The following is a 14227-nucleotide window of genomic DNA, read 5'->3' on the forward strand; positions in this document are numbered from 1 at the left end:
GTACTGTGGTAGCTATGGTGATGGGGAAACCAAAGATAAGAGCAAAGGTAGGGGTTTTGGCATTTGCTTTGTGTAGTAGGAACAAAATATGGTATATTCAGAAAGTATTCAGACCCCTTCACTTTTTCCACATTTTGTTATGTTACAGCCTTATTCTAAAATAGATTAAATACAAATATGTACTCATCAATCTACACACATTACCTCTTAATGACAATACGAAATTTTTGCAAATGTATAAAAAAACAAAACAGAAATAGCTTACTTACATAAGTATTCAGACCCTTTGCAATGAGACTTGAAATTGAGCTCAGGTGCATCCTGTGTCCATTGATCATCCTTGAGATGTTTCTACAAGCTTGATTGGAGTCCATCTGTGGTCAATTAAATTGATTGGACATGATTTGGAAAGGCCCACACATATCTATATAAGGTCCCACAGTTGACAGTACATGTCAGTGCAAAAACGAATTGTCGGTAGAGCTCAGAGACAAGATTGTGTCGAGGCACAGATCTTGGGAAGGGTTCCAAAACATTTCTGCAGCATTGAAGGTCCCCAAGAACACAGTGGCCTACATCATTCTTAAATGGAAGAAGTTTGGAACCACCAAGACTCTTCCTACAGCTGACTTCCCGGCCAAACTAAGCAATCGGGGAAGAAGGGCCTTGGTCAGGGAGGTGAGCAAGAACCCGATGGTCACTCTGACAGAACTCCATAGTTTCTCTGTGGAGATAGGAAAACCTTCCAGAAGGACAACCATCTCTGCAGCACTCCACCAATCAGGCCTTATAGTAGAGTGGCCAGACGGAATCCACTCCTCAGTAAAAGGCACAAGATAGCCTGCTTGGAGTTTGCCAAAAGGCACCTAAAGACTCTCAGACCATGAGAAACAAGATTCTCTGGTCTGATGAAACCAAGATTCAACTCTTTGGTCTGAATGCCAACCGTCACATCTGGAGGAAACCTGGCACACTCCATACAGTGAAGCATAGTGGTGGCAGCATCATACTTCGGGGATGTTTTTCATTGGCAGGGACTGGAGACTAGTCAGGATTGAGGGAAAGATGAACGAAGCAAAGTACAGAGCGATCCTTGATTAAAAAAAACCTGCTGCAGAGTGCTCAGGACCTCGGACAGTGTCGAAGGACCTGATAACGGCGGCGACGAATAGGGCTGCCGTGCTTCGAGCGCTTAGGACATTTTTTGTGTTACATACAGCCGGGAAGAACTTTTGGATACCAGAGTGGCGGTAACTAGAAGCATTTCGCTACACCTGCAATAACATCTGCTAAGCACATGTACGTATGTGACAAATACAATGTCATTTAATTTAATTTGAGGTTCACCATCCAACAGGACAACAATCCTAAGCACACAGCCAAGACAACACAGGAGTGGCTTCGGGACGAGTCTCTGAATGTCTTTGAGTGGCCCAGCCAGAGCCTGGACTTGAACCTAATCGAGCATCACTGGAGAGATCTGAAAATAGCTGTGCAGCAACACTCCCCATCCAACCTGACAGAGCTTGAGAGGATATGCAGAGAAGGATGGGAGAAACTCCCAAATACAGGTGTGTCAAGCTTGTAGCATCATACCAAAGAAGACTCGAGGCTGTAATCGCTGCCAAAGCTGCTTCAACAAAGTACTGAGTAAAAGGTCTGAATACTTATGTAAATGTAATATTTACGTTGTTTTTTTTATACATTTGAAAAAATTATGAAAAACATTTTTTTGCTTTGTCATTGTGGGGTATTGTGTGTAGATGGATGAGGGGGGGTTGGTGAAATACATTTTAGAATAAGGCTGTAACATAACAAAATGTGGATAAGTCAAGGATACTTTCCAAATGCATTGTGGGTCCTGCTTGGCTATTATTGATGGTCTGCGACCCCATTTGCAATGTCCAATGCATCATTACAAATAAATGCCATCTGTGCTGTAACACACATAAAGCAAGTAGCTCATGAAAACAAAATGATCACTAATACCTCAATAAAAGTAGAATGAATGTAACGGGCCACCATTTAGGATAGCTCTTCTGTTTGTGCTATATCCAGAGCCCCCTTAGTATTGAGTTGCCCTTAAATATATCACACAAAGCAGTATGGTCCAGACAAGGTAGTCACAAATCAACTTCATAAGATTTTTTTCCTAGGCCACCCGAAAGGAAACAAATAACTCCAAGCACCTGTCCCAGCCATTGTTGGTGTGTGAGTGACTAATTTCCATGCCTCACACTAGTCTATTTTATATCATTTTGTTATCATTACATTCTTGAGGTTATTTCATCTTTTGGTTTGGCAGTAGGTTATATCAGGATTGCGGTAAAAACTGTGTTATTTTGATATCAACCATGAACAGAGTGAGTGGGCCATAGTTAGCCTAGTCACAACTGTTGCTACACAATGGAGTAGCAAACACTAAACAACCCATAATGATAGGCTCTGAACGACAGAATAATGTTGATGTATTTGTGCTCACTGCTTATATTACATGGTATGCCATTTGAGCCCAATGTACACAATGTCCAGCTAGCTACTCTTTGTCGTACTCTTTGTCAGTCCATTTCAAGACGTTAGCCTATAGCCTACCTCATATGGGCTAAAAGTACATTAAGTCTATAAACAAAGCCTAAATAATTGAAAACATACGAAGGAAATGACTCAATATGGTGCAGGCGAATGCATAGGCCGACTTAGCTATGTGACAGAGTGGCACTTTGCCACAGGCGTTCAGCTGGCATTATGTTAGGCAAGTAAGACCATGCCCATGGCTGTCTTGGAGCATTACCACACTACGGGCACCGCAGTCACTACAGTGACATGACTGTGTGTGACAGGCGCTGATACACACCAGGGAAACTGTGTCATACATCCAGCCCACTCACATTTTCACGTCCTGTTACAGTAACAGTGCGGCTGAGCTCTAGACACAGATATGCTTACATGTCATCGGGTTGATAAGCAAGTGATAGGTGTTCTGATTGCATCCCACTCACAAGGAGTGACCAACCAATTGAAATGGACAGGATGTCATGCTCATTTCACTGTGCACAACAGCGGGAATTTGATGTGCAGTACTCAGGGAGTATATCGCAATTTCAGACCCACAATGCAATGCAACTGGAATAGGGTCTGTGTTCAGTCAGGGAACAAACCGTGATAGACAATGACACATACTCGTATGTATGGATGAGTCATAGGCTCATATTTATAGCTTACTGTATACCTTTTTTATTAAACAGTGTGTTATAAAAAACTGTTTGTACACTTTTAGTTTAGAGTACATAGCAGGGGCATTCAGACACAGCCATGTCGTCCTGAGAGGACCCAGCAGAGCTAAGGAGGGAGACCATTGTGATTAGAAGTGACCCCAGATTAATGCCCACTGCTGATGCCATCTGCGACAAGCTGACCAATCCCTGCCCCATCATCCCACTGCCTTTCACATCCACAAAAACATAGGCATAAACATAATTCATATCATGATGGACATTTCAGACACAGCACATAACTGACATTTCAGACACAGCACATAACTGACATTTCAGACACAGTGCCACTGCAGAAACATGACATAGGCCTTCTATAGTGTGGCGTATCATGGCTAGGGTCTACTAAAATGTAACACGTTCTCCCTTCATGTGTTAATCAAAGAATCCATCGTGTCCATGAAAACAATGTATTTTAGTACTAGATACACTCAATACTGGGATTGAAAGGAGCTGCGTCTCTCAGCGAAGCACCTGCGGCACAGTGGAAATATGAGTTGCTAAAACCGCAAAAACGCTGCAGTTGCCTCCAAAACTCTGTCTCAGTTCACCCTTTATTTCAAATGAGCGCATGCAGACATACAATGCCTTCAGAAAGTATTCACACCCCTCTAAAAACACAATTTGACATTATGGGTTATTGTGTGTAGATCGGTGACACAAAATCTCAATTGAATCCATTTTAAATTCAGGCTGTAACACAACAACATGTGGGGAAAGTCAAGGGGTGTGAATACTTTCTGAATTGACTGTATGAATTGACTGTATGCAAAATTAGGGAAATTAAAATACATTGCCTGCCGGTGTGTGTGTGTGTGTGTGTGTCTCCCTGGCAACTGTTACCTAGCCTTAACTAATTCCTGTTCCCTCGCCGAATTGCTGTGTCCAGTCCACGGAGTCAATATTACACCTGTCATAGCTACGTCTGGGAGAGGGGATATCGAACATACTTTTCGAATTGTGCCGTTAATGAGAAAACCTTCTATTTGAAACCGAGCACTTTCCGACCAGGATTCGCATGGCTTCAGGTAGCATAATCCCCCTAGTCTCATACCAACAGACTCGGAATGACAGTAGAAACGGCATAAGAAGACCTCATTCACATCTTGTCTTAAGTTTTAGAGTGACTTATGTTACAGAACAGTTCTACTAAAATAGGTCAAACGGTTTGAAATGACAGCAAACGGAGGCACCTATAAGGATGACAGAAACTTGACAACATGAATGAGACATTTGCTGTACAGGTTCTGTTGCTGTGTGATTATGTGTGGGTGATGTGCACGGGTATGGCCATATGTGTCAGATAGCACTATGGTTGCATGAGTGGGTGGAAGTGACAGACAAGTTGACAAATGTTGCTAGATTGCTAATAACAGCTCTTACGGGTTGGTGGGTAGTGGAGGAAAGGTGTTATTAACAACAGAATGGTGACATATCGCAGTTCAGCTGTGTGATGTAGGCTACTCCTGTAAATCATAACGAAATGATGGATGTTATGGACATAAGCATTATTGTCCATTACAGTGCTCACGGCACCGGTTTGTGATGATGTAACCAAGAGGAAACACTGTGCCATAGACATGATGGTTTAATCTAATGTGCTGGGGACGAGAACACCCTCTAACCACCTCTGCCAGTGTAAGAAGTGTCATTACTTAGGTGTGGTGAGCTCCATCCCAACCACTGTGTAGAATGGCCAGTTTCCGAGTGCGTACATGTAAGTCGGAATATCTTTAAGGATAAGAAGCAGTATTGAGAAGACAGAATATAAACAGAGCTTGACCAGTCTTGATTTGCCGGCTCTGGGAGGTCAAAGATCTTTACACACGCTAATAGCCTCCAACACAGTGTCTATTGTCCTCGGGTGTGTTCGTGCATTCAATCTGGAATGCCAGAGTGCATTCAGAGCATTTTGCTCTCGGAGAGTTCAGAGCACACACAAGATGCTCTGGCCGAGGAGTAGGGTTGATCCTAGCGTTCTGACCTAACAACAGTAGTCCGAAGCTAGCAGGCTAATGTTGGCTAGCTTGCTAGCTATTTCAGACACAAATGAGAGAACAACTCACTCTGACCATTTTACTCGCCCTAGCAGAGCTAGTTAGGTTGTTTTTATGTTATCCAGAGCGTTGGTGAACATAACTGTGCATCTGGCAACAATTTAATTACGATTTTCTTTTGCCAACGTTTACTGACACCGGCCACATTCAATGGGTTTTGAGCGTTCGTAAATCCGTCAGTTATTCTGCACTGTGGCACACTCAGACGCTAGTGCTCTGGAATCGGAGTAGATAGCCAGACCAAATGTACCAGCTACGTCTATCGACAGTTGTCGCAGTGACATCATGAACATTATATTGAAATAGTTACTTGCATAGTGGAGTCTTTTGTTAAGAAATGTAGCTAGCTAGCTAAACAATGAACCATAATCCCAACTCATAACGTTACTACCCTGCATGAATCTGCAGGTAGCTAAACAACAAGGTTCAATGTTAGCTAGCTAGATAACATTAGGCTATAACTAGCAATGCAAATGGCTCTGAGATACAAATAATATTACTACACAGATCCTACACATAACGTTAGCTAGCGAGCCAGCCAACTAATGTTAGCTAGATAGCTAACAGTACACTTTAACTTGAAATGAAAACGACTTTCTGACTAAATTAGAAATGTGTTATATCTGAAAATGAAGCTAGCTTGACTATATTACCCGTATACATGGATGGACGCTTCTCCCTCTCTGTCACGGATGCCATGGTTGCCCTTAGTTTGAAGATGTAATCCAGAGACAGGTGTTTTATACAATAGCCTTCTGTGTGTTCTCTTTTCGACACCCTCTGCATATTTGCAATCAAGCGGCAGAATTTTCTACATCTCCTTAGGTATCGTGCTCTAACTCCACTGGGCATTCAACTGATTTCAAAACTCTGTCCTCCAGAAAGTGGAGAGCAACACCTTTTCTGCTCTACTACGTGATATCTTTCAAAAAAGTTGCGTTAGAAAGGATTACCTACATGTTATAGACAGAAGCGTGCTACAAGGCAGACCAATCCGAACTCATCTCTTGGCATTGCTTGCCCATTATCTCAGCCTGGGAAGGTCCCCAACTAGTTTCAAACCAACTAGGCTCGTAATTTAACAATGTTATTCGTATTGCAGATGGCATACAAGTTGGTTATTATTAAGGCACATGAAAGTTCACATGTTCCAGAAGGCATTTCTGCCAAAAAAATGCATTTTGATAAAAATAAAAGTGTATGTCCAAATGGCTCTCCTGTGAAGTAGAGACGTGCGCCTGGTTTCACCTAGATCTTGAAGGTGAGTGGTCTCATAAAGACATGGACTGGCTGTAACATAATTCTATATCTTACAATTTTCTCATGGATTTTGATGCATGTAACCACTGCTAATACACCACACACTGACGCCTCAGGTGCAGCTGCAAACCGGTATTGGACTGAAAGAGCGGCATAAGTCGTCAGACACCCCGGACAGAGCAAAGGACATCTAAAAGCAAAAGGCAGCATCGCCAGAGACAAGTTAGTTTATAAATGTAAACCAATCCATACATTTTGAAGTGCAGTACTGAATTTTGAAAAGTTGAGACTTGTTCCACAGCTTTTAGTGTGTGTACTTTTTTGGCTTTTAATTTTTTAAATATTATCATTCCAGAGTTGGAGACCATTTGTTAATTAGGCAGAATAACTTATTGTCGCCTGTAATTTCACAGGCTCCGGCCAGTCGGTCAAAATAACTCTCTGCTGAAGAGAAGCAGTGATTTGCAGGTGCAACTGGAGACATGATGTCTGATGTGGAGACAGACCCAGGGGAACCCAACACATTTTTAATAACCTCCCCTGAGTTTGAGGACCTGATTGTGTCAGCAGACCGGAAAAGGGCCAAGCATGCTTATGGGGAGAAAAGGCGCCGTCAGAACTAAAAACCGGAGCCAGCATGCACATCCAGCGCAGACCTACCCAGAACAAATGATTGTGCAATCCACCACAGACAGCCTGAACAATACCTTGGTGTACACATCCCTAAGGAATTAACATGGTCCACACACCCACACAGTTGTGAAGAGGGCACGACAGCACCTCTTCCCCCGCAGGAAGCTGAAAAGATTTGGCATGGGTCAGAAATTGTCAGACTCCAGACACCCAAGCCATAAACTGCTCTCTCTACTACTGCAAGGCAAGCGGTGCCAGTGCACCAAGTCTGGAACCAACAGGACCCTGAACAGCTTCTACCACCAAGCCATAATACTACTAAACAAGACTGCTAAATAGCTAATCAAATGGCTACACGGACAACCTGCATTGACCCTTTTTTGCTCTAACTCTCTTGTACTGACTCTATGCACACACACAGGACACAACACACCTTCACTCACCACATATGCTGCTGCTACTGTCTATTCTCTATCCTCAGTCATTTTGCCCCTATATGTACATAGCTACCTCAATTACCTCGTAACCCTGCACATCGACTTGGTACTGGTACTCCCTGTATACAGCCATGTTATTTTGGACTTGTTATTGTTCGTTATTCACTGTGTATTTACTCCTTATGTCACTTACATTTTATAACTCTGCATTGTTGTAAAAGGACCTGTATGTAAACATGTCACTGTTAGTCTACACCTGTTTGTGCATCATCTCCCACACATCTATAGTTTGGAAGGGGATCAGCAAGTATGTATTTTTTTTTCCACTGTGAGCTTGGATTATTTTCAGACCAATTTGTGTAAATAGCCCTTGGTAAATGTTGGGTCTTTTAAGAAGGACTGGCCTCACCTGTCTTCCCTGACTATTTAAGTCTTAGTGCATCATATATAGTTTGGAAAGGGATCAACTCTTACAAGAGCAACAAGTACATTTTTGGATTCAATAAGTAGCTGTTGGTATTGTCTTGCTAGGGCAATTGAATTTAAGTGCTGTCTTTTACCTAGTAGTCTATAAGATGTCTGATTGCTCAGTACGTGTGACTGCAGTTGTGGACTTGGATAAGTTATAGGCCTACTTGTGTAACAGTCTTGCTCATTTGTAGGCGTGTTGTATTGTAGGGAGTGTTTTCTTCAGCTCTGCCAGGCAATCAGCATTCAGTGCTGGGAGGTGTGTCTTCACCTCTACTAGGCATTTAGTGCTAGTACTAACAGCGTCTGTATTGTTAATTTTTCGGTGTTGTTGCCGAAACAAAGACAATCTGCCGAGTTGTTCGAGGAAGGCTCCCACCACACTCTCACTTGAGTATCTTACCTAGTTCTTTTCTGATGATCTCATTTTGCTCTTTTGCAAGTTTGTGTGTTTCATCTCAGTTTGCTCCTGGCTGTAACCCTTCCTAATTTAGTGTACCCTGCGCGCACAACCCGTGTGGAATTCCTAGTCTCTGGTAGCATTTGGAACTCATCTGAGCCTTTTGAGTTCATCTCAGCCCATGTTGCTCTTCAGTCCCTTGACTTCTTGGCCGTGGCGGCAACATGGTTTTCCCCAGAGAACACTGCTGCTCCAGCTGCTCTCTCGTCATCTGACTATGTGTTCTCTCATAGTCCGAGAGCATCTGGTGGTCGGGATGGTGGCACAGGGCTAGGGCTGGGTGATATGGCCAAAATTTTATATCACAGTATTTTTTATTTTTTTTAATGGACGGTAATGATGGTATTTGACATTATTTTTTGTTTTTGAATACTAAAAGTTCTACATTGGCTTTATGAGTAGTGAGTGATCCTAGGGTGGCAACACATACATTCTAAGTGATTTCAATGAGTCTTTCTCCAATCTGATTGTTTTATTTGTTTTATACTGTTCAATTCAACTAATTTTAGCACTTTTATAATTTCTGCATTTCCTGCACTCAATCGAAGTGGTGGAAAAAGTACCCAATTGTCATACTTGAGTAAAAGTAAAGATATGTTAATAGAAAATGACTCAAGTAAAAGTGACAGTCACCCAGTAAAATACTACTTGAGTAAAAGTCTAAAAGTCTCATTCCAGATTAAATCCTGCAGCTAGTGATGCCCAGCCACCCAACAACCTGCCCACTCGATCCCATCCCCTCCTCCAGACCACTCTCCCCTTGTGTCACAGAGACTCTATGCTCTACCAAAGCTGGACTCTCTCCTCTGTTCTCATTGACACTCAATTACTCTTCTCCTTCCCCCTCCTGGCACTGAGGTGGCGACAAGCATCTCTGCGTGACTGGCAGACATCTCAGCTCGGATGTCGGCCCACCACCTCAAGCTCCACCTCGCACCATCTACATCCCAACCAGAGCACTTCGTTCCACCACCTCTGGTCTCTTGGCCCGCCGACCCCTGCGGGAAGGCAGCTCCCACTCAGCCCAGTCAAAACTCTTCTCTGTCCAGGCTGGGCGATATGGCCAAAATATCATATCACAGTATTTTTCAAAAATGTGACTTATGACGTATCTTATGTTTTTTTAATAATAAAAGTTCTAAATGTGCTTTGAGTAGTGCGTGACCCTACGGTGGCAACACATGCATTTCAATGGGTCTTGGGTCAATGGGTCTTTCTCCATTCTGATTGTTTTTATGTTCGATGAAACTTCAAACTAAAATAATTTCCCGCATTTCCATCAATTTCTGCATTTCCTGCACTCATTTGAGATCATTTACACACTGCCATGTAGGGCTGCACGATTTGAACAAAAAACATGGCCCTATTTTTTTAACAAATGTTGCAATTGCAATTTGACTTGTGATTTAGATCAATACACTTGGGTGAACTGTTGGAATCATGGAAATCTAGTATTTATTCATAGTTCGAATATAAATAATAGTGGGCACTTTGAATACAGTGTTTGACATGACAACGAATTAAAATTCCAGGGAGTTATTGTGACAGGGTACGAACCAAAGTCATGGCCAGTTTTTCCTAGGGGACCCTATAATCTTTGGCTACATTAAATGTTTCTTCATGTAGCAAACATATTCATGCTTTGCTAATTCCTCTTTGATTTAGCAGATACTGTTGAACGATCAACATGCTGATTTAGGCTTACACCTGCACTGATATCAGGCTATATTAGCTAGCTACATTTGCTCTGACTCAGTACATGTATTAGCTAGCTAGCTAGCCAGCTAACTAGCGATTAGCATTAACGGGTAACACGATTTAGCTAAAACATGCTAAGAAAAGACAAACTAGCTGATTTCAGATGTAAGATACAAACTAATAGTGTAATTATAGAATGCTAGTGTATTTATATTAAGAAGTGGAAACAACATCGTCATCAACATCGTTGCATGCGCTGCATTGACCATGCAGACTGAACGCAAGTGTCTTGTGGTCAAGCAACAACAAATGCGCTCCTTGAGTGACAGGGGATGGGGCTAGGTCTGTGTGAAAAGCAGCATGGAGAGAGGAAAGGGGGATACCTAGTCAGTTGTATATCTGAAATGTATCTTCCTCATTTAACCCAACCCCTCTGAATCAGAGAGCTGCTTTAAATCGGGATGACTCAAGTAGCGGTGTAAACTATAAAAATCGACGTTACAACACGGCATATCACATTTAACAAACCAACCATTCAAATAAAACCCAAACCGGTCCATACATCAATACCATGACTCTTCCGCCCCCCGTCCCCGTCACTGACTTTGCTGATAAATAATTTGTTGGGGGGAAATGTACATGATACGATTGTGATGTGTTGTTGTCTCGCCTAGCTATTTTAAGATGAATGCACTAATTGTAAGTCGCTCTGCATGAGAGCGTCTTTGAAATTACAATAATATTAAAATGTATAAGACGCGAAGTATTTGACCAAATACTTTTCACAGCTGCTTCTCAACTTTTTTTGCAACTCCAACTCACCCATCGTTACATACTGTGTACACACACACAGAACAATACCATGTTGTTTTCACAATGCTTTATAACTTTTAAAATATATATAAATGTCTTGATATTGTGTATTTTATACTATGAATGTGTGTTGATTGCACTGTTAGAGCTGGCCATTTTTTTGTTTTGTTATTTCATTACTTCTTTTTTGGCAGGGGGTTTGGGAATATTGTTTTGTTTATTTATGCATAATGTTGTACACTTTACATATTTTTTTACTTCATTAGATGTTGTATTTTATAATTTGCTTGACTTTTGAACACGTGTTCTTTTTGGGGTTGGGGGGCAATGCAGTGCAAATGTATATGAATAGTTTATTTATTTAACTGATTTCATGACTTATTTTTTGGGCAATGGTGAGGTGTGAGTGACAGGATAACTTAATGGCATGTATCAGGCTGGACACATTGGCAGTCAGGATCTCTAGTATCCACCGAGTGCTGTTAACATCCCATGGTTCCTCTTATCCCACTGTCGGTGGAAAAACTAGCTTTTGTGTGTTCAGAGATAAAACACTTACGTTCTTCCGACTGGCATGGAAGTGGCTAGATTACTCAGAGGTGTAAGGATAATTAGAAGTCTGAATTAGGGATTTTGGTGCAGTGCACCTACCTGTAGTTCTGTTGCCTCCCACCTGAACTAATTATTTGGCCTCTATTGGTTTCAAATGGGATATTTTGGGAGTTTACAGCCCTGATTGTTGGTTTGGGGGCCGTGGTGCACCAATAAATGAATCTAGGGGAACAGGTATATCATACATTTTATATGAATGCATTAAGAAATCAGAAATCAAGATGAATTTTTCTTTGAAAATTGTCCACTGCCACACTATGCATGATGATTTACGGTACTCACAACAGTGTTATGGGGAAGCATTAGGGGCTGGTACAGCCTGTCCCTTCCAATCAAAATAGGCCTGACAGATCACTGGATTATCATGCTAAATCTCCATGTGTGCATTTTTATGTCCCAGTTAATTGGCAGACATGTGACTGTACAGCTGAGGCTATCTGGTTTCAATTAAGCATAGGATTAATTTGAAATAATAATGAAACCCCCTACAGTAATATGGATGGATGTCTAAAATATATTGCCTAATAGTAATAATAATTGTCTAATAATGGTCATATAATTAATTTCGGTGTTCATTTTTTATTTTTTTTGCATTCATGGAACATTTTTAAGACACTGTCCAGAAGAATTCCTATAGACAGTTCATACAATACAAACCCCACTACCTCTAACATGGGATTTCAACTTTACCTATAGATGTGTAATAGAACCCAACAATGATATCCAATGAACAAATTGAACATCCATTGTGTAAGTGAGTTTGAGCCATATATCAACGAATGCCTCTGACAACCCTTGAAACTAAAAGCACAGCAACATATGGCATTCCAGATTATGGGATTACCTAGTTAAATCTGTGACACAGGGAGACACTCCTAATCTCCAGATTTACTAAATGATTATGAACACTGAGATGGGGTAGTATTGTCTACCAACCCCCTCAATTCAAGTGACCACACAATACTTACTTTAAAGACACCTTATTTGAGTTATATGGAAAGTTAGGCCTAATTGCATTAAATTGGACCAACGGTCCACCGTCCAACCCATTCCATCCCCATTGGGTCTTGGCATTTTTTCGTGAATTGTGTGCCCAGACTATTTAGTGACCAGTGACCACATGATGCAAAGTCAGTAAGGGTCGGTTTAATTGTAATTCTGTTGACACCGGCAGGCAGCACACTGTAGGCAAAATAACTCTTAAAGCACAACAAGAATGTAGAACTATGATGCAAATAAACACAATTTTACGCATTGGATGGGCATGTTTTGCGTAAACCTGTGTGACATATTCACAGCTGCCAAATAAAAGATAAAGCCCTTCCTGCGCTGATTTGAACATATCTGCACGCATGTGTCATAGCAAATAACGTATCTTGCCATAGGCAAACTTTGTAAACGACAATGACGGCGCTGACGCTAAACGAGGACGAAGTGCCTCACTGTGCGGCACTTATAATGAGTTGAAGCTAGATGGCTTTTTACCTACGGTGTATTCTTATGGAATGTTATTGGACAGCATCAATGGGCATCAAAACAACATTGCACTTACCTTCCGGGAACGGGTTGGGCTGCACGACGTATAGGAAAGCGTGCACCATGTGGAACAGTAACCCTATTACTCCAGGTTCGTAATAGGCGAGGGTTTGGTAAACTCCCTGAGGCACATAGCCAAAATCCAACTTTCCCGACGGTGGCAGACTTCGGCGCTCTGGTTCCGTTTCTTCTTGCTGGAGTTCACCAGACGTTAATAGTCCCCAAAAGAGGAGAAGAAGACCGGTTTTCCACATCGTCCCAAGACACTGTCAAGCTCAATGTACAGGGGTTAAAATAGGCTACAACGAGGGAGATGGTACAAAAATGTCGCTACGTCCGTATCTCTACTAAAATGTGGAAATAAAAGGGAAGGGTTGAGCAGTGGGACTGCAGGTTTTAAGTCCTGCTGTCCGGGGAAGGATTCGTGATTATCATCGTTCCCACGGTCAGTGGCTCCTCATATGGACGCAAACCGGGTGTTTCTTTTCTCCGGTCCTCCAACCGCTCAGTTCCTCAGAGATGATATCAGACCGACTGTCAAATTGGCTGGAGCATCTGTGCAGTGTGCTAGAGGAACGGGAAGGTTTGGATGGCTGCGCGAGAGAATGCGTGCGCATTCACTCTACTGGCTGTGGGAGGCTCGGGCAGGGGCGGACTGGGACAATAATTCGGCCTTGGCATTTCATCCACACTAGCCCATATCATTGCGCATGCCGCCAAACCCAGTGACTGGCGAGTGATGCTCCTTCTCATCTTTTTTAACCAATTCATGTTTAAAACAAATACAATATGTAAAAACACCACTGGGTTGTTCCACCTCAAAAAGCACAAGAAAGAGGATTTTGACACCCACCATCTCAGATTGTTCTGAAATCGTTTATGTTGTTAGTAGCAGATACAATTAGCATTCCTGAAACATTATTTTGTTGAAATATAATTTTATCTCTAAGAAATGAAACTAGTTGATTGCACAAAAATTGG

At 42.0% G+C, this 14227-nt stretch overlaps 1 protein-coding gene across 11 annotated transcripts in view; it reads right to left on the reverse strand.

Annotated features, from left to right (window-relative positions):
• The window catches only part of LOC112256350 (prominin-1-A), a 114713-nt gene extending 100861 nt beyond the window's left edge, over positions 1-13852 (reverse strand). For 10 of the 11 annotated variants that reach the window (XM_042325615.1, XM_042325617.1, XM_042325614.1 and 7 more), the window contains exon 1: positions 13263-13851. In XM_042325615.1, the coding sequence (XP_042181549.1) occupies positions 13263-13500 (238 nt within the window). In that variant the 5' untranslated portion in view covers positions 13501-13851. Of the gene's footprint in view, positions 1-13262 lie in introns of all 11 variants that reach the window. The other variant, XM_042325609.1, reaches the window with a different exon arrangement.
• Between the last annotated feature and the right edge of the window lie 375 nt (positions 13853-14227).

The sequence above is a fragment of the Oncorhynchus tshawytscha genome, linkage group LG08 (genome assembly GCF_018296145.1).
Source record: "Oncorhynchus tshawytscha isolate Ot180627B linkage group LG08, Otsh_v2.0, whole genome shotgun sequence".
NCBI lineage: Eukaryota > Metazoa > Chordata > Actinopteri > Salmoniformes > Salmonidae > Oncorhynchus > Oncorhynchus tshawytscha.